General features: G+C 38.5%; 1 protein-coding gene across 4 annotated transcripts in view; it reads left to right on the top strand.

The window, feature by feature from the left end:
* The first annotated feature begins 1,730 nt into the window (after positions 1-1,730).
* Positions 1,731-24,108, top strand: part of SNRK (SNF related kinase) — a 66,522-nt gene continuing 44,144 nt past the window's right edge. Inside the window, exons 1-3 of one of the 4 annotated variants that reach the window (XM_030812009.1) lie at positions 1,731-1,894; positions 4,957-5,006; positions 20,070-20,764. In XM_030812009.1, coding sequence (XP_030667869.1) covers positions 20,176-20,764 — 589 coding nt within the window. In that variant the 5' untranslated portion in view covers positions 1,731-1,894; positions 4,957-5,006; positions 20,070-20,175. Of the gene's footprint in view, positions 1,895-1,957; positions 2,028-4,956; positions 5,007-20,069; positions 20,765-24,108 lie in introns of those variants that run through there. The other 3 variants (XM_030812008.1, XM_030812010.1, XM_030812011.1) reach the window with 3 other exon arrangements.

The following is a 24,108-nucleotide window of genomic DNA, read 5'->3' as shown; positions in this document are numbered from 1 at the left end:
GGTTTACCATGTGGTCAGTACTGCGTCCTTCTCTAGAAGAGTATTGCAGCCAACTTCATTTAAATCAATTTATTATTTTGCCTTTTTTGTTTTGCTATTTTATGCCTTGTTTTCCTCAGAAAATTTATTCAAAACCTAGTTAAACAGCAGCAATATAAATACTTTATTTTTCAAGAGCTTATATATTATTGTCATTGTTCTGTAGTTACTGATATAACTCAGAGACTACAGACCCAGGGGTGGAGGCCTTCGCCCACTGGAAATCCCTTGGGAGACCATTACAGTGGTATTTTCTCCCTTTAGTTGGCTACAGAGTTCCCTGAATAGTGATATCTCCCTGAGGAGAAAAGTGCATGGTCTTCCTGATTTCTAGCAACAAAGGAACAAATTCTACAAACCCAAGTTAGAAGCTCTTGCTTAATATGCTGCTACAGTTACGATTTCCATGTCAAAGTGAGATGACTCTTTTATGGTCTTTTCAGGTCAGAGTGATCCCAGGTAGGACCCTAAGGCGCAGAGGCATAATCTGAGGCTTTCCCTGGTGCTCTCCCACCACCTGATGCAAGGGTATTAGGGTAACTGGGAGTCCCCCTTGATCAGAAAACCCTATGTTATTACCCTAAGAATCAAACTGTTTGCACCTCCCAACAATCCACTCCTGCTTCCCAATCATCTTCAGTCATGCAAAGTTGATGCATAGAAGCTAAAAGGCTTTTGACATTTGCAGGTCAACAGAGATTTGCTAAAACCATCTAGATTTCTCTTCGCAGTCCAGTCAATTCAACCAAGCCTGCAGCATCTCCGCAGCTCTTCTGGCTTGTGTCCTTCTTTGCTAGGGGTACTTTCTTGGGGAAGGGTGGACACAACGTGGGAACAGAAGGGGAAAAGCAGGTTGAAGAAATCTGGCTTCTGGTTCGTTGGTGCTCCCTTCCAGGAAACCTGAAGAGCTGGTCTCTATTGCATGCCATGCTTCCAGGGGTGGGAGTCGGGAGTCCCCTCCCACCCTCTGCGGCCATCCCTAAGCTCCCTTCCAGAGGAACCCGGCCTGGCGACCGTACCACTGAACCATCCAGGGCTATGGTTAATGCCCGGCGTGTTTTGAATCTCTGACTTCACGTGCTTTGATATGTCCCCACGACCGTTTACTTTTCTATGCTGTTGCCAGAGGCTGCCTAGCAGGGCCTGTGCCTCTCGCTGACCTTTAAGGCCAGCACCGCATTCAGATGTTGGGCTTTTCCCATTTTGCTTAAATAACAACAAAATCAACAGAATTTTTTCAAATTAGAGTCCTAGCGAGAAGAAACTACAGGGAAAAAAATCATATTATGTATATATATGTATATACATATGTGTATGTGTGTATATATATGTATTTTTACAATTTTTTAATCCTTGTTTAAACCTGGGCGGGAACCAAAGAGTAAAGCGCGTGCGGCTCCCTGCCCCCTGCCGCCAAGACGCAGTCCTGTACAGACGCGGTCCCTTCCCTCCGATTTCCCCTGACAGCTCGCGCTAATTTTTCCCGGCCATTGTTCCGTGTCCCTGGTGCTTCCTCCTCCCCCGTCCTCATCCTCCTTGGGCGCCTTGCCCGCTTGGTCCCGCCAGCCGCCGCAGCCCCGACTGGCAGTGGTCAGAAAGCCGCCAGGGTGCCCTCCAGCAGCCCGAGCGCCGGCCGCAGGTGCGCGCCTCCCCGCCCTGCCCTTCCCGTGGTCCCGCCCCAGCGCTGACGTCACAGCAACGCGCAACCCGCGCAGGCGCAGCTAGCGGGCACCCCCTCCCCGCGGCCGGCAGCCCGCTCGGTATTATGATTAGCGCTGGGTGCGGGGTTTCGGCGGCCGAGAGGGAGTTGTCGGCGCCGCGGCCGCTGCGGACGGACGCTCGCCTGCCGGCTGAGGTAGGGGCGAGCGCGGAGCGCGGCGGGGCGCGGCGGCCGTAGGCATGGGTTCGGGGGCGGCCTCCGCCGCCTCAGTAGCCTCCGCTGCTGCCGGGCTGGGCGCCCGGGCCGGGGCGCTCGCTGCAGGCGGAAAGTAAGTTGCGCTCTCGGCGCCGGCCGCAGAGCGCGGCCCGGGAGGACGCGGGGCCCGGGCTGCGGCGGCCCGGACCCCGCGGCGCGGCCTGGCGGCGGGGCGGCGGCGGGGCCCGGCGGGAGCCGTCACTGCGGCGGCGGCCGCGGTCGCCTGGAGGCCCTGCCCTTGCGGCCGCGGCGGGATTGCGGCACCTCGGAAGGCGCCCGCATCCCCGCGCCCCGCCCCGGAGCGGGCCGAGTGCGGCGCCCTCGGGGCCCCGCGCCCTGGGCGCTCGGTAGGGTGTGTGTTCTTTGAATGCGTTTTCCCCTTTCAGAGGACTGTAGAAATCCGGCCTCAGCAGAAGGGTTCCGTGGTCAAACTGCTTTACAATAGAGTGGGGATGTTGTCTGTAGAGAAAGGGCAACGGGGTAAGGAAAGAGGAGCAGTGCCATTCCCGAGGGAGAGCTAGAATTTTGCGGACTGGGAGACTGGGAAACCTCCGTTCTTTTCCATAGTCATCGCCTGTTGATTTCTTTCTGGACCATTTTACAGGAACCTTCCTGCCTTTTACTTGGACTTGGTTTGCAGGAAAGTGGCAGCCTTTTATCTGCGGGGTTCTTGGAGCTGTGCTATTTGTAACTGTTGGATCGCATACAATCCAGTAGCTTCATAGGGAGTTTCAGGCTTTGGGGAGAATTTAGCAGTGAAGTTCCTAAATCTACAGTGGTCTGAGGATATGGGACCTTTCAAACTGTCATGTTACTTTCCACCCCCCTTCCCTTTAATTATGTGCATTCTCGAAGTCTTAGGAACCGTGGTAAAGTTGACTTAATGCGTTAAACATTTTGTCAGGTTTTAAGGTGAAGCATGGCTTGCAAGTGTTGGACATCCTGTTGAATCTCCACCAAATTCCTATCAAACATGAAATGCCTCAGTTTGGGCTCCTTGTATGGGATTGGAGCACTATGTCCCAAACCAGTCTTTAACTTATCAGAATATATATAGCAGTGTACTTTAAAGCCCGGGTTGTCAAGGCTTATGTAATCAGTTTGTTAATTTATAATCTCGTTACATTGCTTTCCAGATTTATAAAATAATTCCCTTAAGGAAATCTGTCCTCAGCGTCTGCTTAAATATTTCTCTTGGAATTGGATTCCTGAAGAGGAATGTACTGTACAAGTGATGATTAAAGCATACTAATTAGACAAGTTTCTTTTTTTAAAGAACACTAAATACCAAATTTTTAATCTGATTATCTGTGTAATTGTCCTTGAGAGGAGAACAGGTGGACATTCCCATTTTACAGAACTAGAAATGAGAGAAATTACGTGACATTCCCAAGGTCACATATTGAAGCAGTGTAGAAAGTCAGGTGCACGGTGCTAACTTTTTGTAATATTCTCATCCTGAGGGCTTTTCAGGCAGGAAACTTTCAGTGCCACCTTTCAATTTTTTTTTAAATTTGTATAATCAGTTTTTAATTGTTCATTTTGTGCACAAAAATTACTCTCACCGTATTTTTTAATAATTCTGAGTATCTTTTTTCTGTTTTATTGCAGTAAGATCCATTAGTCTAAAACATGCTAGAACTCAGAAGTTGTACTAATTTTATTTTTCTAGACCAGAAGTATAGATTGGGGCTTTATGGTTTAGATTTAATCACATAATCCTAAAAGAAAGGCTTTTAAATGTCCTTATTAAAATTGTAGGGCTTTCATGATATTTTTACTGGTCACAGGAAATACTGTTCATCTGAACTTCACTGTGAGTACTTCCCTCATATAGAAAGTGAAACTAAATAGAAAAATATTTATTTCTGGAGATACTGAGCAGCCATGGTTCTAAGTACTGGTATAAATAAGACATGATTTCTTCCCTGTAGCAGCTTGTCTAATCCTAAGAGCTCTTTACACTGCCCAAGAAGAAAAGGGTACAAATGAACTTTCCATAGGCCAGAATCTTAGGAATTAAAAAAGTAGATGAGAAACTCTAGACTTAATGTAACTGCATCCCAGCTGTTTGCTTAAAGATAGAGTGTTTATAACTAAGATACTTTAGTAAGAAAACTGTTATTCAGAATTCAGGTATTTCCCAGTGTATATGTATGTGCAGGTAAACTTAGAACAACTTAGGTGGAAAAATTGAGTGGATCCTAGCAGTTCTGAAGATAAACTTAACCTTTGATCATTTATTCATGGAATGTTTGTGTGTCTCTTTTGGGGGCCCTAGGGTAGAGGGAGGGCAGCAGTAGAAAAGTGAATAAAAACTAGTTCCTGACTGTAGGTTCTTAGAAGCTATTGGGGAACACCAAGGTAAACAATAACAGTACGAACAGATGAACTGTGGTGAGGCATAGGGAAAACCCAGCAGAAGCACAAGGATGGCAGCAGTGAACAACCTGACATGGAAATGCTTCACAGAGGAGGTGATGGTGAAACTGGTCTTGAAGGATAGGAAGAATTCCCAGGCAGAGAAAAAGGGAAAAGGCTCAGAGGGTTCAGGGAGGGTGAGAAGACAAGGTCAAGTGGTGGGTGGGAGAAGAACATAGATCCAAGTGGGTGAAAGGGAGTTGAGAAGGCTGAGACAATACAACTGTTCTTTCCTTAAAGCCTTTGAAAGGAAGGAGAGAAATGGGGCAGTTGCTTTGGGGGATGGAGGAGAAGGTTTTTGGTCAGGTGTTTGTTTTGTTTTGTTTTAACTTTGGGAAGAGCTGGTATAAAATTCCTCAGATTTAATGGCCTCACGAGTGAGCACTGGAACTGTGTTGTCTGCTCTGGATAATCCAGAGCTATGTCATTGATCCTCATCTGCTTTTCTGCACATCTGCTTTGGGTTGTGGCTCTGTGTCTCATGGGAAACCATTTCTTGCTGGTGGTAGGGAAGGAACCTGTCTAAAGAGGATTCCTGCTTTGCCCTCCCTGAACATTTATTTCTCTGCTGTCACTTCCAGAGCCTCCTGAGAGTCTGCTTTGGCATCCCCAGCATTTGGCTTCTGCTCAGGTAGGCTCTTCCATGGCAAATCAGGCCTCTTTCCCTTTCCTTTCACTATTATGCCCCCTAGTCTGCTGCCATGTGGCTACTCAAAAGTTACTTCAGACTCAGAGGTCATTAGTTGTTCATCTAACGTGTTTTAAGTTTTGGAGTATCTTCAGGCCCAAAGCAAGATTCGGTCTATCTGTACATCTAAACACATACCCTCTTGACTAATATTTGCCTGGACCGTTTAATGTAGGTTATGACAAAAATGCTCCAGGAACCTGGATTACACAACATAACGGTAGTCAAATCGCAGCCTCACTGGGCCTCAATTTCTTAGTTGTTGTCATGCAGTTATCTCTCTTAAACCCATAAAACTGTCAGCTCTTTGAAGGCAGAGACTACTTCTTTGATCTCTACATTATCAGACCCAAGTAATGCCGGCTACATAGTCTGTACCAAGAAGTGTCTTGGTGAAGAAGGTTAAAAAAACTAATCTTTAATTTGTTGATTTTATCAGCCTGTTATGGAAACCACACCCTTTCTAATAAAGCTGAGTTGGATTTGAATTGTTTTTCAATCATACAATTTTAGAACTAGAAGCAAAACCTCTACTCTCTGCTAGCATGTTGTGGATGTTCCTGTCCTGAAAGTCCAGTCTGAGAGAATGGCATCACAAGCTACCACTCTCCGCTAGACTCATTCTGGATTTCTCCCTTTGCTTAGCCTCCTGTGCATTGAGTTCTTGGATTCTACTTCCAAAATGTGTCTCCTCCACAACATCCTTATCATCACTGCCTGTATACCAGCTGCCCTCATTTTTAAGTCTTTAAGTAATTTACCTGGAGACGTTTTCAGTTGTCTGCGTACCTGTCTTCTAGCTCTATTCTTGCCCTTTCAGTCTGATCTTCACTTTGCTGCCAGAGTAATTTGTTAAACCATCATCTCTGATTGCCATTCTGCTCAGGATTTTTCTTGAGCTCTTTTTTTGGTTCTTTATGCTAGTCTTCATTTGTTCATTTAATAAAATATATCTGTATATTTTGAGTAGATGCTATACTTCACAGGCCCTGGGATAAAAAACTAAATAAAATGAACACGATCCTTACGTGAACTGAGCCTGTCATTTAGTTTAGTGGGGGACACAGATTATTAACCACACAGTCACACACATAATTATATGACCTCACATTGGTGATAAGCGTCATAATGGCAAAGGACACAGTGCTGTGAGTATAGGGAGCTGGTATGTGCAGAGAGTTGGGGAGGGCAAGGGGATGGTCAGGGAGTCGTCCTTTAAGCTGGGCCCTAGAGCATGGGTAAGGGCTAGCCTAGACCTAAGAAGTAGAAATTGATGAATTATATGGAATACAAGACCCTCTGGGTATCTGGTTCTTACCTACATGCCTGACCTTGTCCCCTACGCTCTGCATATATTGTTGTCTGAGTCACACTAAACTTCCTTGGGCCTCCTTCCTGAAAAGCCTCTTCCTTGCTGTTGCCAGTTTCGGTTCTTAGCTCAAACACACAAAAATTATTTCTCCAGAATGCTGTCTGTGGCATTCTCCAAGGCAGATTTAGGAGAAAAGAACACCTCTTTTTGCATATCTGTTCCCGTAAGAGACTGTGAACAAGTTGAGACAGGGACCTTCCTAGTATCCAGTACAGGTGTTTAGGGGCCAGTTTGTTGGGCCAATAGGGGATAAGGTTACTGATAAGAAAATGAGATGGAGAACTATATATACAACCCCTCTCAAATACTGTAATCTCGTGGGAGGGAGGCCAGTTCTAAAGTTAGGGGGAGAAAATCCTTAGGTGATTTGTATTCTACTCACACCCTGCTAATATATATTATCCCATTTAGCTTTCACAATAGCTGTCCAAGGTGGTGATTATCTTTATTTTATCAAGACATGCCTTTTCATAGAAGTTGAGTAACTTGTTGGGCTGTAGATCCTGTGGTACTCTTTCCACTGTGCTATCATGCCACTCTGCATATGTGCTTAATAAATGAATTCTGATCATTCCTGAAGTGTACCTCTATGGTGAAGATAATAGGAAAAGTTAACTGTGTGGTACTTTGAAATGTGGAATCTTAGGACTGTTATCCTAGCTCCTCCTCTGATGTTCCCTCACCCCCATATGTACACACACACTTAGGTTATTATATTGTCTTTTACTCTGTTGCATAGCTAGGGGAATAATAATCAAATTTGCTTTAATACTTAGCTATGTTGGTTCTTCTATATTGGAGACATTGTAGATATTTTAATGTAAGTTTTACTCTTACAGTATGACTTTAATATAAAGTTCATTTTAGACTTAGGACAATATACTAACAAATATTCGTAGACAGATTATTAAGCTAGAGTGTACTATATTCATGGATCTCTTTTTAAAGTAGCTGTAATATTATACAGCCTTTTTATTTAATAGTGGACAAAAAACAGAGTGATTACCTTTTTTTTTCAGAAACTTAAAATATTTAATTGATGTGTAACTTAAAAAGAAATAAGTTTTAGTGATCTGTTGCACCGCATGGTGATCACAGTCAACAATAATGTATTGTATATCTTTAAATTGCCGTAAGAGTAGATCCTTAACATCCTCAACACACAAATGTGGTAAGTAGGTAAGGTGAAGGATTTGTTTGTGAGCTTGATTGAATCTTTCTACAGTGTATACGTAGATTGAAACAGGAGTGATCGTATTTTAAAGTTTAGCTTTCTGTTTTACCTCATTTTTTGCATGTTAAACAGTTCTCTCTTTATTGGCATAAAGTTTTATGAATGGTACTAAAGAAATTTGGAATGAGAATATTCAGTCTACAGTTTCAGGGCTTGGTTTTTGTCCTTTGCTTTTCTATTTTGTGAGTATTTGCTAATCCTCTTGTGAGGAAAATGCTTTTTCAGAAACATGGAAAGAGTATAATTTGCAAAATACATCAAAGTTACAGTTTGGGAAAGAAGAAAGGACAATGTTTTTAAGGAGAAAATAAAACCTGCTTTAATTTTACCTGAGTTACTTACATGGTGTTGGCTGGGGAGGAATCTTGCTGTCACAAAATAGTATGCAAACAATTGTGTGAAGTTATTTTCAAGGGGCCCTTCCATTTTTAGATGACCAATAATTGCTTCAGCCTATTTTATGAATGGTTATTTTCCTGTAACTTCCTTTCTCAACTTAAGATGCAGTTTCTAAACATTTCAAAAAGTTTTAAATGGAATTATTTGTTCATAATATTTATTAGATGAGTCTTCGGTGGTCCTAGGGAATTTCTTCCCCTTAAGACAGCTAGAGCAGGTAACTTGCACAGGATATCAGAATTGGAGGAACACCAGAAATGTCAAAATAGATTAATTTTACTGTCTTTGTTTTTCTTTGAATTAGAAAGGAGTTAGGTAAAAGCTTCGTATTGTTTAAGGGAAAAAGAAGCAAGGCTCAGGGGTTGGTGAGGGCTAGAATCCAACCCAGGCAACTCTTAACTGGGTGTAGGACCTGGACAAAGTGAGTTTTTAACCTCATTGGCCCTGCTTTTTCATTTGTAAAATGGGTATCACTCTTAAGGAATTAAATGATACACTGTAAAAAGTGCAGTACGTACATAGATTCCTAGAAATTAAAATCTGTTTTCTCATTTTGAGACCTGCATTCAAACAAAACTGGAATTCTAATGGGCAACTGTGGCAGCAAAAGACATTTTAAAAATTAGAAATAAGACAATAATCCATGGTTTTGCTTTACTCATTTCTGTATAAACCTGTTTAGGTTAGTAATAGATTTTTAGTAGTATGTATATGGGCGATAACGAGAGAGATCTATTAAGCCACAACAAAAATGTAGTGTTTTATGGAACTTTGTAGTGAACAATGAACTTTTAAAATTTGTTTGAATTCTCTAATAAGCTTATTTCTGTGTTGCTTTCATGTTAATATGTAAAGGATTTTCCTCTTCCATTGAGGCTCTTTGATGAGAAGCTTTTCCTATGCATTTTTTATTCTTTAATGACACTTTGACTAAACTTAAGTATAATTCAAACACAGATATGTGGTGAATTAGTTAGTATGGCAAATTTTCCATTTGTTTTGTCCAGCACAGTTGCTTAAATGATGAGCCATTAGGTATTCTTCAGAATCAGCTCCCTCTCTTAAAGTTTATCTCACTTACACCCCCAAATCATCACTTCACCTAAACTGGTGTTCTCCTTTCCTAAGCTAGCCAGCTGTAGGCACTCTTACTTTGTTGCTTGTTTACCCTACTTTCAGGAATGGCGTTCCTCTACTCCTGTTGAAGGATAAGCCCTGGTCTGTGGGCTGCCCCTGTCCTTGGTGAGCCTGCCTTCTATAGTGTCCTCTATTCTTCCTCTGACATGCCTCACCTAGGCTCACTTGTATAATTATTTCTCTTTTCATATGTGGATACTATTTTCTTTCTTTTTTTTTTTTTTTTTAAGTAATGGGATACATGTACAGAATGTGCAGGTTTGTTACATAGATATACATGTGCCATGGTGGTTTGCTGCACTGTAGATCCTGTTTCCCTAAATCATTTTTAAGATTTCGAATGGACAGGGACTGTGTTATATCCTGTACAGTTAAGGCTTAAATTATTTGTTAATGAAATTGACTTAGTGTTTCTGTTATTTAGACTGAAGCAGTTGCATACCTTTCTTTCTTTTCTTTTTCTTTTTCTTTTTTTTCTTTTGAGACAGGCTCTCGCTTTGGCTCCCAGGATGGAGTGCAGTGGCTGATCTCGGCTCACTGCAACATGGACTCTTGAGCTCTGGTGATCAGCCTGCCTCAGCTTCCCAAAGTGCTGGGGTTACAGGTGTGAGCCACCATGTTGGGCTGCATACCCTCTTTCTCAGAGGGAGTAAATATTTCATTGAATATGCCTTGTTTATTAACATTACATAAATAGGCATTAGATAGTATAGTATGCAGTGTATTTTCAGAAAAATTGGTGTATTTCATAGATCTCTTAATGGAAAAGTAAATGGAATGAATAATTATGTACAGAAAGTAAAAAATTGAGTAGCCTCTGCCTTTCCTGGAGTAGAAAAGCAGCACATATGCACTGTCAAAAATTTTAAAAGAAAAGCATAAAGAGAAAAAATATCCTGTAATCTTACTAATTTAACATTTTACGTTTTAAAAATATATACATTCATACAGATTATATGCTTTTTAAGAAAGATTGGGACAGGCCAGGTATAGTGACTCACGCCTCGTAATCCCAGCACTTTGGGAGGCCAAGGCAGGTGAATCACTTGAGGTCGGGAGGTCGAGACCAGCCTGGCCAATATGGCAAAACCCCGTCTCTACTAAAAAAAAATATTAAAATTAGCTGGGTGTGGTGGCATGTGCCTGTAATCCCAGCTACTTGGGAGGCTGAGGCAGGAGAATTGTTTGAACCTGGGAGGTGGAGGTTGCATTGAGCCAAGATCGTGCCACTGCACTCCAGCCTGGGTGACAGAGTGAGGCTCTGTCTCAAGAAAAAAAAAAGATTGGGATTATATGCTGTGAAATTTGGTATATACAGTTTTTTTTTAAACTTAACATTCTGTTGTGATACTTTCCCCATGAAATTTAATAGCCTCAAAATATGGTGGCATACTATTAACGTTGGGTATATTATGTTTTGTTTAACCATCTCCTTATTGTAGACCTTTAGATTATTTGATTTTATTTTGCATGTATAAATATCACTGAACATTGTTGAATATAAATATTTGTCCTCATCTTTCTTTGAGACATGAATCTAGTAGTAAGATTATTGTCAAGGATATTAATTATTTTAAGGCTCTTGAGACAGATTGAGTATCTCTTGTCTAAAATGCCTAGCATCAGAAGTGTTTTGAATTTTGTCAGATTTTGTAACATTTGCAATATATAAGATGGGACCCAAGTCTAAACATGAAATTAATTTCTGTTTCATTTACACCTATACATACATGCTAAAGGTAATTTTATACCCCATTTTTAATAATTTTGTGCGTGAAACAAAGTTATTACTGCATTTCCTCTCAAAAACTAATAGAAACTGTGATTGGTCACATGAGGGTTTTTTTTACTTGTGGTGTCTTGTTGGCACTGAAAGTTTCAGATTTTGGAGCATTTTGGATTTCATATTTTCACCTTAGGGATGCTCAACCTATACACATATTGCCAAATTGTTTTTCAGAAAGGTAGCTTGCTTGCAGTCCCACCAGTGTAAGAGAATCCCTGGAATGAGCCTGTCTTTGAGTCAAAGTCAGTGAAATGTTAGGTGCCAGTATTTTGGTTTATTGATTAGTTTTTTTTTCTGTTTCACAGTTCTTTTTTTGACCATTTTTTAATGATCACTTTTATCAAAATATTAGGAGGAATAAAGATGGTAGGGAGTTAAAGTGAGTTTTGACAGTGTTAATAAAAGCTTTAGATCAGAGGAGATTTAGATTATTAAAATTCTCCATAACTTAATATTCTGTTTTCCTGGGCACAATAAGTAATTGTGGGTTGGCTTTATTTATTTTGGAGTAATTTCTATACACCGAGCGTTTGTTTAAGTCATTACTTATTACGTGAACACTTAATGCTGGAGTTGTCACCATATAATTTTTAAGTCCTACTTACCCGTAGGTAGAAATGATGACATGCTTAGCATTTTTCGTCACTTTAACAAGAGGCAGAATCTGTTTAGGAATTTCAACTTACTATCTGTGTTGCTGGTCCAAGTCGTGTGGCTTGGATGTTAATCTCTTCCTCTCTACAAATACTAAGTACTGTACATCAGTTAATGATTTGCCTAACTCCTGAATACATTCAAATTCCTTGATATATGCTGGACTGCAGCTTATTTTACTTAGAGGAAATAAAGATTACGTAAACCAGTACTTCAAGGATTCTGCATTGGCAACCAAATCATTGCCTCAAGAAACTGGAACAGGCTTCTCACCATGACATTCCTAGTCCCCTCAGCGGGGCCCCTAGTCCATCAAATTGATGAAAACCAAGAACATACTTTAGTAGGCAGCTACCTTGTCTTGGAAAATGCTTTCTTAGAGACTTAGGAGTACAAATTGCCCGAAAGAACATTTCTAATAATAAATGACTTTAATCTTTTAATTTGTAGATCCCATCTTGATTCCGTCCAGTGATTGCAGACTGATAACTGCATAACCACATAGTAATATAACCAATCCAGTGAAAAACTCTGGATTCTTCTACAACTTAGGACCTATTGACCTGTTTATGGTTCTTATCTTTGGTTTATAGCTTATATTAATAACTCCTAGGAGGAGGCATGCTGTCCTTAAAAAGTGAAATATTGTTTACTTTTTTTGTTTGTTTTGAGACTGAGTCTCGCTCTGTTGCTCAGGCCGGAGTGCAGTGGCGTGATCTCTGCTCACTGCAACCTCCACCTCTTGTGGTCAAGCGATTCTCCTGCCTCAGCCTCCCGAGTAGCTGAGACTATAGGCCCATGCCACCACACCCAGCTAATTTTTGTATTTTTAATAGAGTTGGGGTTTCAACATGTTGGCCAGGCTGGTTTCGAACTCCTGACCTCAAGTGATCTATCCGCCTCAGCCTCACAAAGTGCTGGGATTACAGGTGTGAGCCACCATGCCTGGCCAAAATATTATTTACTTTGAATAAAGAAAACAGCAGTGGTGACTGCATGATAGGGTTGTGTTTATTTTGCTTGACTAAAGGTTATTCCTGGAAGACTTAGTTTACTGTCTTCCTTTCAGCCTATACCATTTTTAAAATTTTAGCAGTAAAATCAGGTTGGTAATATCATTGAGAGAGTGTTAGTTCCTCTACTTAAGTTGGTTTTTCTATAGATGTACAGTTTGGTCTACTATTTCTCAGGAGTAAGGATTACAGTTTTCGTTTCTTGGTATTTGTAAAATATACCAGATAATTTCTGTGTGTAAGAAGCTTAAATGCAGTTTTAGTGTAGCTTTGCAAAAACTCAACTTTTAGTTGTCTGTATTAGATGGATATACTGGCATATATATATATATATATATATATTTTTTTTTTTTTTTTTAAGCATTTAATATGTTTGAGAGGAATATTGGTCATCTGATTTTGGAGGAAAACATATTCTAAATAAAATGTTTATTATATATAAGCTATAGAAGTAGTACGATTTTTGTGCACAGCCCTTTTTGTTCAACTCCTCTACTTTCTCATGCCATGGATTGGTTCAGAGTGGTATCCAGGCAGAGCTGCCTTTGTTGAGCATACTGTTTTGTCCCTACCTCTCTCTAAGAGGTGTGAGGAAGAGGCATTTGTTTGATGTACAGATGAGACTGCAATGGTGATGATGTTGATGAAAACCTAAAAGTGAGTTTTAACAAGAATAACGGTGAATTCCAAATTGATAGTAGGTTTAACAGAAGCTGGTTCTACAACTGTTTTCAGCAGCTTGCAAAACGTGTGTAGGGCCACCCACACTTCCTTCCTCTTCTCCAGCCACACCCACATGCTTCAGTTGCTTCTGCTGTCTTCAGTAGGAGAACATCAGTATATTCTTGCAGCACATAACAGTACTTGTTTCTCAGACACAAGTTTTTATATTATGAGCACTCTTGGCAAGTTGGCCTATTTCATTTAGGTCCAGCCTAGTTATATGCCTGTGCTAAATAAAAAGGTTGCTTTAGAATGGCCTATCTAGTGGTTGCTGTGTAAAAACATGTTATCTTAGCTGTATAGTCATTTAAAATATTGATCTAGAAGAACTTAGTGCATGGGAAAATGTTCAGTTTATAAAATAGAGGAAAAAGTAGTTATCAAACTTCATGTCAAAAATCTTAGCTTTGTAAAGAACTGTAAGTATAGAGGATGTACACTCGGACCTGATGAGAAGTCATCCTAGATGAACGTATAGGTGATTTTTATTTTCTTTTTTGTGCTTTTATGCATTTTCTAAACTTTCTAAAGTGAAAGTCTTGTATTAACTTTTCCAACTTGTTTTTTGGAGAGAAGTATTGTGAAAATAGTTACAAACCTCTTTTTACCCTGACATCCCCCCAAGCTCTTAAGTATTATCCCTATTTTATTTTTTAAAATTGTTTCTGGCCATATATTATAAATAGAAAATAATTTGAAAGAATCTATACCAAAATGTAAACAGATGTTATCATAAAGGATGGATAAGGGATTTATTTTTTTAAAATCCCTCCCCCCTTTTTACCAATCTGTAAGTTCTAATTGTATTTTTCTCCTGAATTAAACAGATTTTTCTTTCATAATTGTTTTTGAGATTTTCTGTAAGAATATATTTAATGTGAAAAAATGTAAAGGAGTATTAAGTCCTTTTTGAAAAGCTAAATTTGATAGAAAATTATATTAATATCATTTTAAAAGCAAATACTTATATTTTGTGAGATATTTTATTGAAAAACCCCCAGTCTTTGATGCCTAACTAGAGACATTATTTCCTATGTCTTACAGCGCTCATTTTCAATTTATTTTAGGAAACTGAACAGCAGTTCAGTTTCTGAACTGGTCTATTTTATGAAAGCAAAAGAGAGATAATAGTTTGGTGAATTCTTTCTCTTGAAGTAGGGTCAGCAACTGAAAGAATTTCTGCTTGGATGGTGGGAACATCATCTTTGTAACAATGATGGTGGTGGTGGTAGCTGGTATTTACAGAATGCTTACTCTGTGCCAGGCACTATTCGAAACACTTTACCTATATTAACTTGTTTGATCCTCACCATATCCTATGAGATTGTTTTCTTATTACTAACATTTTCTAATGAAGAAACTGACCATACAGAGAGGTGAAGGTAACTTGCTGAGTTCCTTTGGCTAGTGATTGGTGAGCTGGGATTCAAATGCAGTTGTTGGTCTTTAGAACCAGTACTTATCACTGTACTACCGCACTGCTTTGCCACAGAGACTAGGAATGAAACAGGGGCTGCTGGAAAAAGAGGAGCAGGCAAGGATAGTGGAAGGAGCTACCATATCCCTCTTGGAGCTGAAGGACCAGTCAGGTAGGCATCCCAGGGTTCATCTGTCACTAGATGTGGACCTGTGCCCATGGCTTTGCCAGCCCTGTGTGTGCTACAGAACTGTTGCTCCTCATTCCCTCATTCCCTCATTCCTGGCAGGACACTTGCTTTCATATCCAGAGGTCAACCACCTTTCCTCCTCCTTTCACCTGTCCTATCTTGTTTCTTCCATTCCCTTGCACTCCTTTTCTCCCAAGTGCAGTTGAACTTTACCTGGACACCTCTCCCTTTAGTGTATAGTGTAAATTATCATGTTGGTGTAATGTGACTGTTTAGGCCTTTCTGTTATTCATGTAATAGTTCATTTTCATGGAAAGACCTGCAAGGCTACCTCAGTCAGTATTCCCTCATTGTGCCATGAAGTTTTGGATATATGTGATTTGCTCACATTCCTTCTGTTTGTGGTGATAGTTTCTTTGTTACTATCAAGTGGCAGGCCTCTGATGATGAAGGTGTTTTGTGTGATCCCTGATGCTGACATCATAAGTGATTTCCACTTGCCTTCTAGAGGACAGTGTGTTGTAAAGCTTGCCCTCCTTGGCTGCTATAGTGTGAGTGTTTCATGAGCCTGTAGGGGCTCCTAGAGATCGGGTGGCTTTGATGCCAGGCTGAGCATGATTGGAGCTGGAGACTGCTGCTTCTCAGGCAAGTTAAGCCTCATTGTACCTACTATGCAGTTTCATGGGGAGGATTCAGTGAAATGTGAGTTCGGGGCCTGTTGCAGGAGGCATTTAAAAAATGGCAATTGTACTGTTGTTCATTATTATTATTATTATTTTATTTATTTATTTTTTTTTTGAGATGGGGTCTCGCTTTGTCACCCAGGTTGGAGTGCAATGGCGCCATCTCGGCTCATTGCAACCTCCGCCTCCCGGATTCAAGCGAGTCTCCTGAGTAGCTGGGATTACAGGCACCCACCACCATGCCTGGCTAATTTTTGTATTTTTAGTAGAGACGAGGTTTCACCATGTTGGTCAGGCTAGTCTTGAGCTCCTGACCTCATGATCCACCCGTCTCAGCCTCCCACAGTGCTGGGATTACAGGCATGAGCCACCACACCCGGCCTTGTTCATTATTATTTCTTCATTCCAGTGGAATAATTTTTCTGACCTGTCTACCTGGAACAATCTCTATTCACTCTGAAATCCCTGTTTATTAAACATCGCTTAAAGGAGTTGTAATTCACAGAAGGCAGAAGGATAATAGGAGGAGACTGGGTTACTAAAGACAAATTTTACTATTTTTATACATTTGTCTAGATCCAGCCTTAGAGTATATACTTTGACTTTAAGCAAAATAAGCAAATAGAACTAAACCTGAATCTTTTTCTATATTTTCTTTTAGGAAAAAGAAGCAACTAACAAAACACTGTGATAATAAGGATTATTCAGTATTCAGTTTGCAGGGTATGTCTTGGAGACAGTACAAATTCACCTTTACTTTATATAAGCCACATCTTAACATTCGGCATTGATGTTCAGAATGACTTTTGGGAGCTGCAAGATCCTCAGAGATCAAAAAAAATGATTTAGTTACTTTGTACTCTAGCTCAAAATGTACTTAATAGTAAGATTAGACAGTAGACTAGTGTTTAAAAAGATGTTCACTAACAAGGATATTTTTCGTCTAAACTTTCAGTTAATCATTGTGTCCTGTTCTTAGCTATACAATTTAATTGTAGTTTCATAGACTATGGAAAAGGGGTGCTCATACAAAAAGTAAATTATTTGGTAGTAAGAGTGATTGTTTCACTATAGGGTACTCATTGTGAAGATACCAATTAGATTATTTCCCATAAGCTTGCTATAGATTAAAAATTATTTCACCGTGCCCTCTTGCTGGCAAAGGTTTGGGAAGAGAAACATTAAGGTTTTTTTGTTCTTTTTTTTTTAATTTTTATTTTTATTATTACACTTTAGGTTTTAGGGTACATGTGCACAATGTGCAGGTTTGTTACATATGTGCCATGTTGATTTCCTGCACCCATTAACTCGTCATTTAGCATTAGGTATATCTCCTAATGCTGTCCCTCCCCCCTCCCCCAACCCCACAACAGTCCCCGGAGTGTGATGTTCCCCTTCCTGTGTCCATGAGTTCTCATTGTTCAATTCCCACCTATGAGTGAGAACATGCGGTGTTTGGGTTTTTGTCCTTGCGATAGTTTACTGAGAATGATGTTTTCCAGTTTCATCCATGTCCCTACAAAGGACATGAACTCATCATTTTTTATGGCCGCATAGTATTCCATGGTGTATATGTGCCACATTTTCTTAATCAGGTTTAATAGTACTTATCTCTGGGTGTCTGAGGCTCTGAAAAAAGGCTTTTTCATTTATTTTTGTAATAAAACTTTTATTTTCAAAAATCAGATTCGTTTATAAAATCTGATTTATATGTCACTTTCCAGGAACACATCTAAACTAAAATGATAGCTGAAAAGAACAAAGTTATATAACTTGGGGGCAGCCTGAAGGAATATGTTTTGAAAGCTAAAGTGGCATTTGCAAGCTTATGCAATAGAAACATAGACTTGGGTAGAATTTTAAACATAATTATTGCCCTTGTAATTAATTGAAGTTAAATATTTAAAGATAGTTTCCTGCCCCCCCCCCCAGAGTTATTATATTTGAAAATTAAATATACCCAAGTTAAAATTTCTTTTGGGGAACTACTGTCCAAATAATGCAATGTCTTTCAATTTGGATTTTCCTGTTAATCCTGTCATTAAAGTTATTAGTTCAGATGACAGGGATAATATACATATAGAAGAAATTTGTTTCCCCCCCACACACCTAGGCATTGTATCAGTTTCTTATTTAACAATCTTAATAGTTTAAAAATCTTAATAGCAGGGTTAATAGTTTTGGTTCTAAAATCAGTTTGCAGACACAGCATAGCATAGTGTTTTAAAGCATGGACTTTGGTGTCAGACAGCCGTGGGTTTCAGTCCCAGCTCTTTTACACACTGGCCATTTGGCCTAGGCCAAGTTACTGTGCCTCAAAAGGGGGTTAATAATTCCTGTCTCTGAAGGGAATTGTGAGGATTGAATGAGGATGATGTGAAGTATTTGGTATGTGACTGGTGTATAATACTCATTCGGTAAATGGTAGTGCTATTTACTATTACAATAATTACTAAAATGCAAAAAATATATTAGTAAACATTAACATTGACTTTTTGAACTTACAATTTACCTTATGTAAATTTTTTGAGGGGGTTCTAGGTATGCGATTCACATCATTTCTGAAGTGGTATAAATATAAAAGTGACTTTATGCTTCTTTTATAGTTGGTATTTTAACTCTTAAAATGATGTTATCCTAAATGGGGCATTGATTAGAGTGGCCACATGTTTATAAATAATGTGGGCTTTGAAATGTATTAATTAGGTGTGAATCCTAGCTTTTGTAGTTAATGTCACTTGTACCTACAGCAGCCTATTGCCTTAGCTATAAAAATGAGACCATGCTGACTGGCCAGGCACGGTGGCTCAAGCCTGTAATCCTTGTACTTTGGGAGGCCAAGGCAGGAGGATTGCATGAGGCCAGGAGTTCAAGACCAGCCCGAGCAACATAGCAAAACCCTGTCTCTAATAAAAATAAATAACAGTTTTTAAAAATTAAAAAAAACTTACCTATTATATGTCAAATTTCATTTCTTGGGATATTTTTATCCAAGTGGACTCAATAATTAATGCTCTTAATATGTAACTGAAAATGTGAAACTGTATATTGAGAGCATTAGAAAAAGCTTCGTCAAAGGGATAGATACTGACTAATGGGAGAGAGCTAGCTATATTCCTTGTTGGATTTTGTTACTCAGTTCTATTAAATGTTGGTCAGAAAAAAAAGTGAGGGTTCAGCCTGTGAGATATAAAGTTGCATCATGTTTTATTTTATACACGTTTGTTTTTCTGAGTCAGTGTCATTTATAAATAGGAACCTATTTCTATTCATTTATTATAAAAGTTGAAAATTTTAAGTACAGTATGAAATGTGGTTCTTAAAAACCAACTGATCTTTAAGACTTAAATCATCTGTAAGAATGCATGCCTGTTTACTCTTGGAATATAATCACGTTATGCTGGGTTGTGGTTGACAGTTGGAAAACAATCATTAAAAGTCAGCATAACTGCTGAGTACCAGTAAATTAACAAATATTTACTAAGTACCTACTACCACATACCTAGAACCCCCTCAAAAAATTTATATAAATTCAATTATAAGTTTAAAAAGTCAATGTTAATATGTTTACTGATATGTTAAGTACCTATTATGTGCCAGGTGCTTATCCTAAACAGTAGTGATGCAAGAGCAAACAATTACCTCCTAAACATTTTGGAAAAAGTTGCATTTCAAAATGTATAAGACAGTTTTGATTATATGCTATTTGTAAGCACTGTTCTAGGTGTTGGGGGAAAGTAGAAGAAAAAAAAATAGAACCTTAGAATAGAAAATCCCTGAGAACCTGCTACTGTCAGGATAGAGGAGATGGTGTACCCAAATACCTGTAGAATAAGACGACATAGAATAGAGGTGTCCCAAGGTGCTCTGGATTTGAGGAGAGAAGGTAATTCCAGCTGGGAGGGTTAGAGAAACCTTCACAGAATGGATTTTTTTTTTTTTTTTTTTTTTTTTTTTTTTTTTGCACTTAAGTGGTGTTGGTCTTGGGGAAACTGAAAAGTTGTTGGGTTTCTGTGCAAATGTTTATTCTTCGTATTTTCCCTTGTCAACTGTTGCGTTATTTTTTAAGACACTAAAATTCCTTTTAGAAAATGTTTGTTTTTTAAACATGCTTATCAAACTTGCCAGTTTTCTTATTACTGACATCACCAAAAAATTGCTTCCAATGAACTAATTTTTTTTTCAGTTTGCAAAAATTTAATATGGTATTTAAATTCAGCCTTTGTAATATAGTCTAAATATAAAAATAGGTTTTATTAATGACCCTGACTCATTTTATATATCAATTTATTTTCTTCAAGTTGCTCTTAAAATGAAAAAAACAAAAAATGAAGCGATTTTAAAGTTTGTGAAGAAAAGTCACAGAAACTTAATTTTGTTTCTCTTCTTATTTTGTAGATATCCATGACGACATTGAAAATGAATTTTTTGTATTCACCAGATATTCTTATATGAGAAGATCTATTTCAAACAGTCTAAATATTTTTTCTTCTGTTGGACCAGCATGGCAGGATTTAAGCGAGGGTATGATGGAAAGATTGCTGGATTATATGATCTGGATAAAACTTTGGGTCGAGGCCATTTTGCCGTGGTTAAACTTGCCAGGCATGTCTTTACGGGTGAAAAGGTGGCAGTAAAAGTTATTGACAAGACAAAACTGGACACTCTAGCTACTGGTCATCTTTTCCAGGAAGTGAGATGCATGAAACTAGTGCAGCATCCTAACATCGTCCGCCTTTATGAAGTTATTGACACCCAGACCAAACTGTATCTTATTCTAGAACTTGGGGATGGAGGAGATATGTTTGATTATATAATGAAACATGAGGAGGGTCTTAATGAAGACTTGGCCAAGAAGTACTTTGCTCAGATAGTTCATGCTATATCTTATTGCCATAAACTCCATGTGGTTCACAGAGACTTAAAACCAGAGAATGTAGTCTTCTTTGAAAAACAAGGTCTTGTAAAGTTGACAGACTTTGGGTTCAGCAACAAATTTCAACCAGGGAAGAAGCTCACTACAAGCTGTGGATCTCTTGCATATTCTGCTCCAGAAATTCTGCTTGGTGATGAGTATGATGCACCTGCAGTAGGTAGGTAACCTTGGTCCAGTATTTGGCCACTTGAATTCTGCCAGCTAGAGTTGGTCAAATCGGTTGTTTATCTAAAAATGATTTCTAGAGAATTTCTGTTAAATTGGCCTTAACTAGCAAATTGGGTTTCATAAATGCCATATATGCCTAAAGCTGGCATTTCGTTTATTTTGACCTTTAGATGGTAAATGTCTAAAGTATATTTGTGAGTACAAAGGAAAATGAGTAAGTTACCATTTAAGGTAATCTCTTTTCTGTTCATTGTCATTTTTTTCTTAAGGTCTGAATACTTTTCCTCAGATTTTTCTTTTAGTGGCTCTCTTTAGCCATCTCCTGTCTGTGCATATCCTCTAACAATCATTGGAGACCCATATTGGAAAGGTACTGTGAATATTACAGTGCAATATAAAGAATTTGGGTATTAGAATCATTTATTAACTGTGAACTTGAACAAGTGCTTGACCTCTCTGCTTCATTTTTTATCCATAATATAGAATTGAATCAGGTACAGGTGTAGCACTCCCATATCTTGTTTACTTTTCACAGCAACCTGTGGGGTTATTATTGTCTATCTCATTGTTCAGAATAGGAAACTGACATACAGAGGCTTTCTGTATGGTGGATTCTGGAATTGTGGTACCTTTGGCATTCCTAACTACCTTCTTTCCCTCTCCACATACTTTGTGCTCTTTCACTTGTCAAGATTTATCTGTTTGTGGTGAAAATATTTACTGCCTTTCAGTTTGTGTCAACTTTGTCTCCTTGGGATTGTATTTGTTTTGAAGATCATGTAGGAATTTGTTCTTAATTTTTTCAAAGGATTTGTTGATCTGAAGGTGCAGTCAGCTTCTTGTTAGTTTAATCTTGGAAAAAATGTACTAATATTACATGCACATGATGTCAGATTCATATGTATGAGTATTCTGCTTGCATTTGTGGTAATTTGAAATGCAGGTTAAAGGATTAATGACAAAGGTGCACTTAACTTTGAAGAGTGTTGATGTTATATTGAATACTCTGTACACCAAGACACTGATTTTCATGTTACGACTATCATGTTCTGGAAAAGAAAGGGTTAATGAGCAGTTTCTGTGTACTACAGATAACTAGACTTCACTGAAGTCTTTCATTAGAATATCTGAGTGGAGATTTTTGATTAATGGAGCCATTCTAATCAGACAATGAAGCCAGGAATTTCCAGAAGAGGAAACACAAATGTCTACACAAGAAAAAATCTTCAACCTCATTAGTGCAGATTTAATAAGAGTATCTTATTAAAAATAAGGTACTCTTTAAAATCTATTAAAAATAAGATACTCTTTTATACTTTTCACATCAGGAAAAACTAAAGTCAGACAAAACTAAGTGTTGGTAAGACCATAGAATATCAGGAACTCTTATTTAGAAGACAATTTGGCAATATCTGGTAAAGTTAAAGATGTACACGTCTGATAACCTAGCAATTCTCTCCTACATATGCACCTCAGAGTAGCTCTCACTTATGCATACAAGAGATTTTCAAAGAACGTTTTTAACAGCATTGTTGAATGTACAGCAGGGGAATAATTTGTTCAGTATTCATATTGAATTCTGTATATGGTGAAAATTAAACATTTTGCCAACATGATTGGATCTCACAAGCATACTTTTTAAGGGAAACAAAGCAAATTGATGAAGAGTACATATAACATTTATATAAATTTTTTTTTTTTTTTTTTTTTTTTTTTTTTTTTTTTTTTTTGAGACAGAGTCTCCCTCTGTAGCCCGGGCTGGAGTGCAGTGGCGCGATCTCAGCTCTCTGCAAGCTCCGCCTCCCAGGTTCACACCATTCTCCTGCCTCAGCCTCCCGAGTAGCTGGGACTACTGGCCCCCTGCCACCACGCCCAGCTAATTTTTTTTGTATTTTTAGTAGAGACGGGGTTTCACCGTGTTAGCCAGGATGGTCTCGATCTCCTGACCTCGTGATCCACCCGCCTTGGGCTCCCAAAGTGCTGGGATTACAGGCATGAGCCACTGCACCCAGCTAACATTTATATAAAATTTTAAAACATACAAAGCAGTGTTCTATATTGTTTGGGAGTACATGCACATGTAGTACATGTAGTAAACTCCGAAGAATGCATGAGAGCAAGATAGATTACTTCTGAGGGGCAGGCATATCTGTAGGCTTTCAGCTGTATTGGTGATGTTTATTTTTGAAGTTGGGTGTGGGTACACAGGAGTTCATTGTAATGTTCCTTTTTCTTCCCCCCTTACGTCTTAAATATTGCATAATAAAACTTTTAAAAAGCTATTAAAAAAGGAAAAGAAAACCACTTGGGAAGATGTTCACCAGTCTGATAAATGATTACCGTGTGTTGGTGAAGTAGGCTTGGGTGGAGTTCATGGGTAACTTTTTCATTATTTATAGTTATTTCAATTTATATTGTGTGATGTGTGATTGAAATAAATATAGAATTGCTATTTTTAAAAAAGGACAGGTGTCTTTCTGTTAATCTACTATTAGTTTATCATGCCAAAATTAGTCAGTGATTTTTCACAAATGTTTAGTAAAATGAGCATACACAAATATTAGAATCTATCATTATATTGTGAGATGTTACTAAATAAACTTTGGTTCATTTTTTTAAAATAAGTGTTTTATAGTATACTGGTCCTCAGCATTGAGACTTAGCTGAGGAATTGTCTATTTTATTATTATTTTCAAAAGATCAGATTTGATTTTACTTATCAACTATACTTTTTGTTTTAGATGTCAAAACAAAAGATTTTTTTTTCTTTCATCTTTATTCTTTCTAGGATCTTTGAGGTTTCCTATTTTTTAATAGCATCATGTATCAAAAGCTTATTTCTGTGTGTCTTGATTTCTAACAAGTGGTTTATTAATGCTATTTAGAAGACAATTTGACAATATCGGATGTGTACATCTTTAACTTTAATGCTATATGATTTAATGCTATATGATGCCCTCTCCCACAATCCCTGATGACATCCTAGGGGTTTCACTCTGCAGTTGTTCTTGCTAAAATTTGTCTTTGGTTTCTTACTTAACTGAAAAGTTATTTAGAAAGGTGTTCCTTTTTAAAAATTCCAAATGGATAGGTTTATATTTCTCTTTAGTTGTCTGGTTTTTAACTTCTAATTTTAGTACATTGAAGTTAATTTATGCCCAGTTGGTTTCTGCTTCGGATACTATTTTTAGATTTTATTTGTGGCTTGATACATGGTAATTCATACCATGGTGACTGTTTTTTATGTGATTAAAATATTTGTATAGTTTTTATACATACTTAAGATTATGCATTATGCACCTTGTTCCTTTGTACCCTTACATGTTTTTATTC

This window comes from Nomascus leucogenys, chromosome 4, assembly GCF_006542625.1.
Source record: "Nomascus leucogenys isolate Asia chromosome 4, Asia_NLE_v1, whole genome shotgun sequence".
NCBI lineage: Eukaryota > Metazoa > Chordata > Mammalia > Primates > Hylobatidae > Nomascus > Nomascus leucogenys.
Note: the sequence above shows the minus strand (reverse complement) of the source record. Positions and strands in the feature narration are given on the sequence as shown.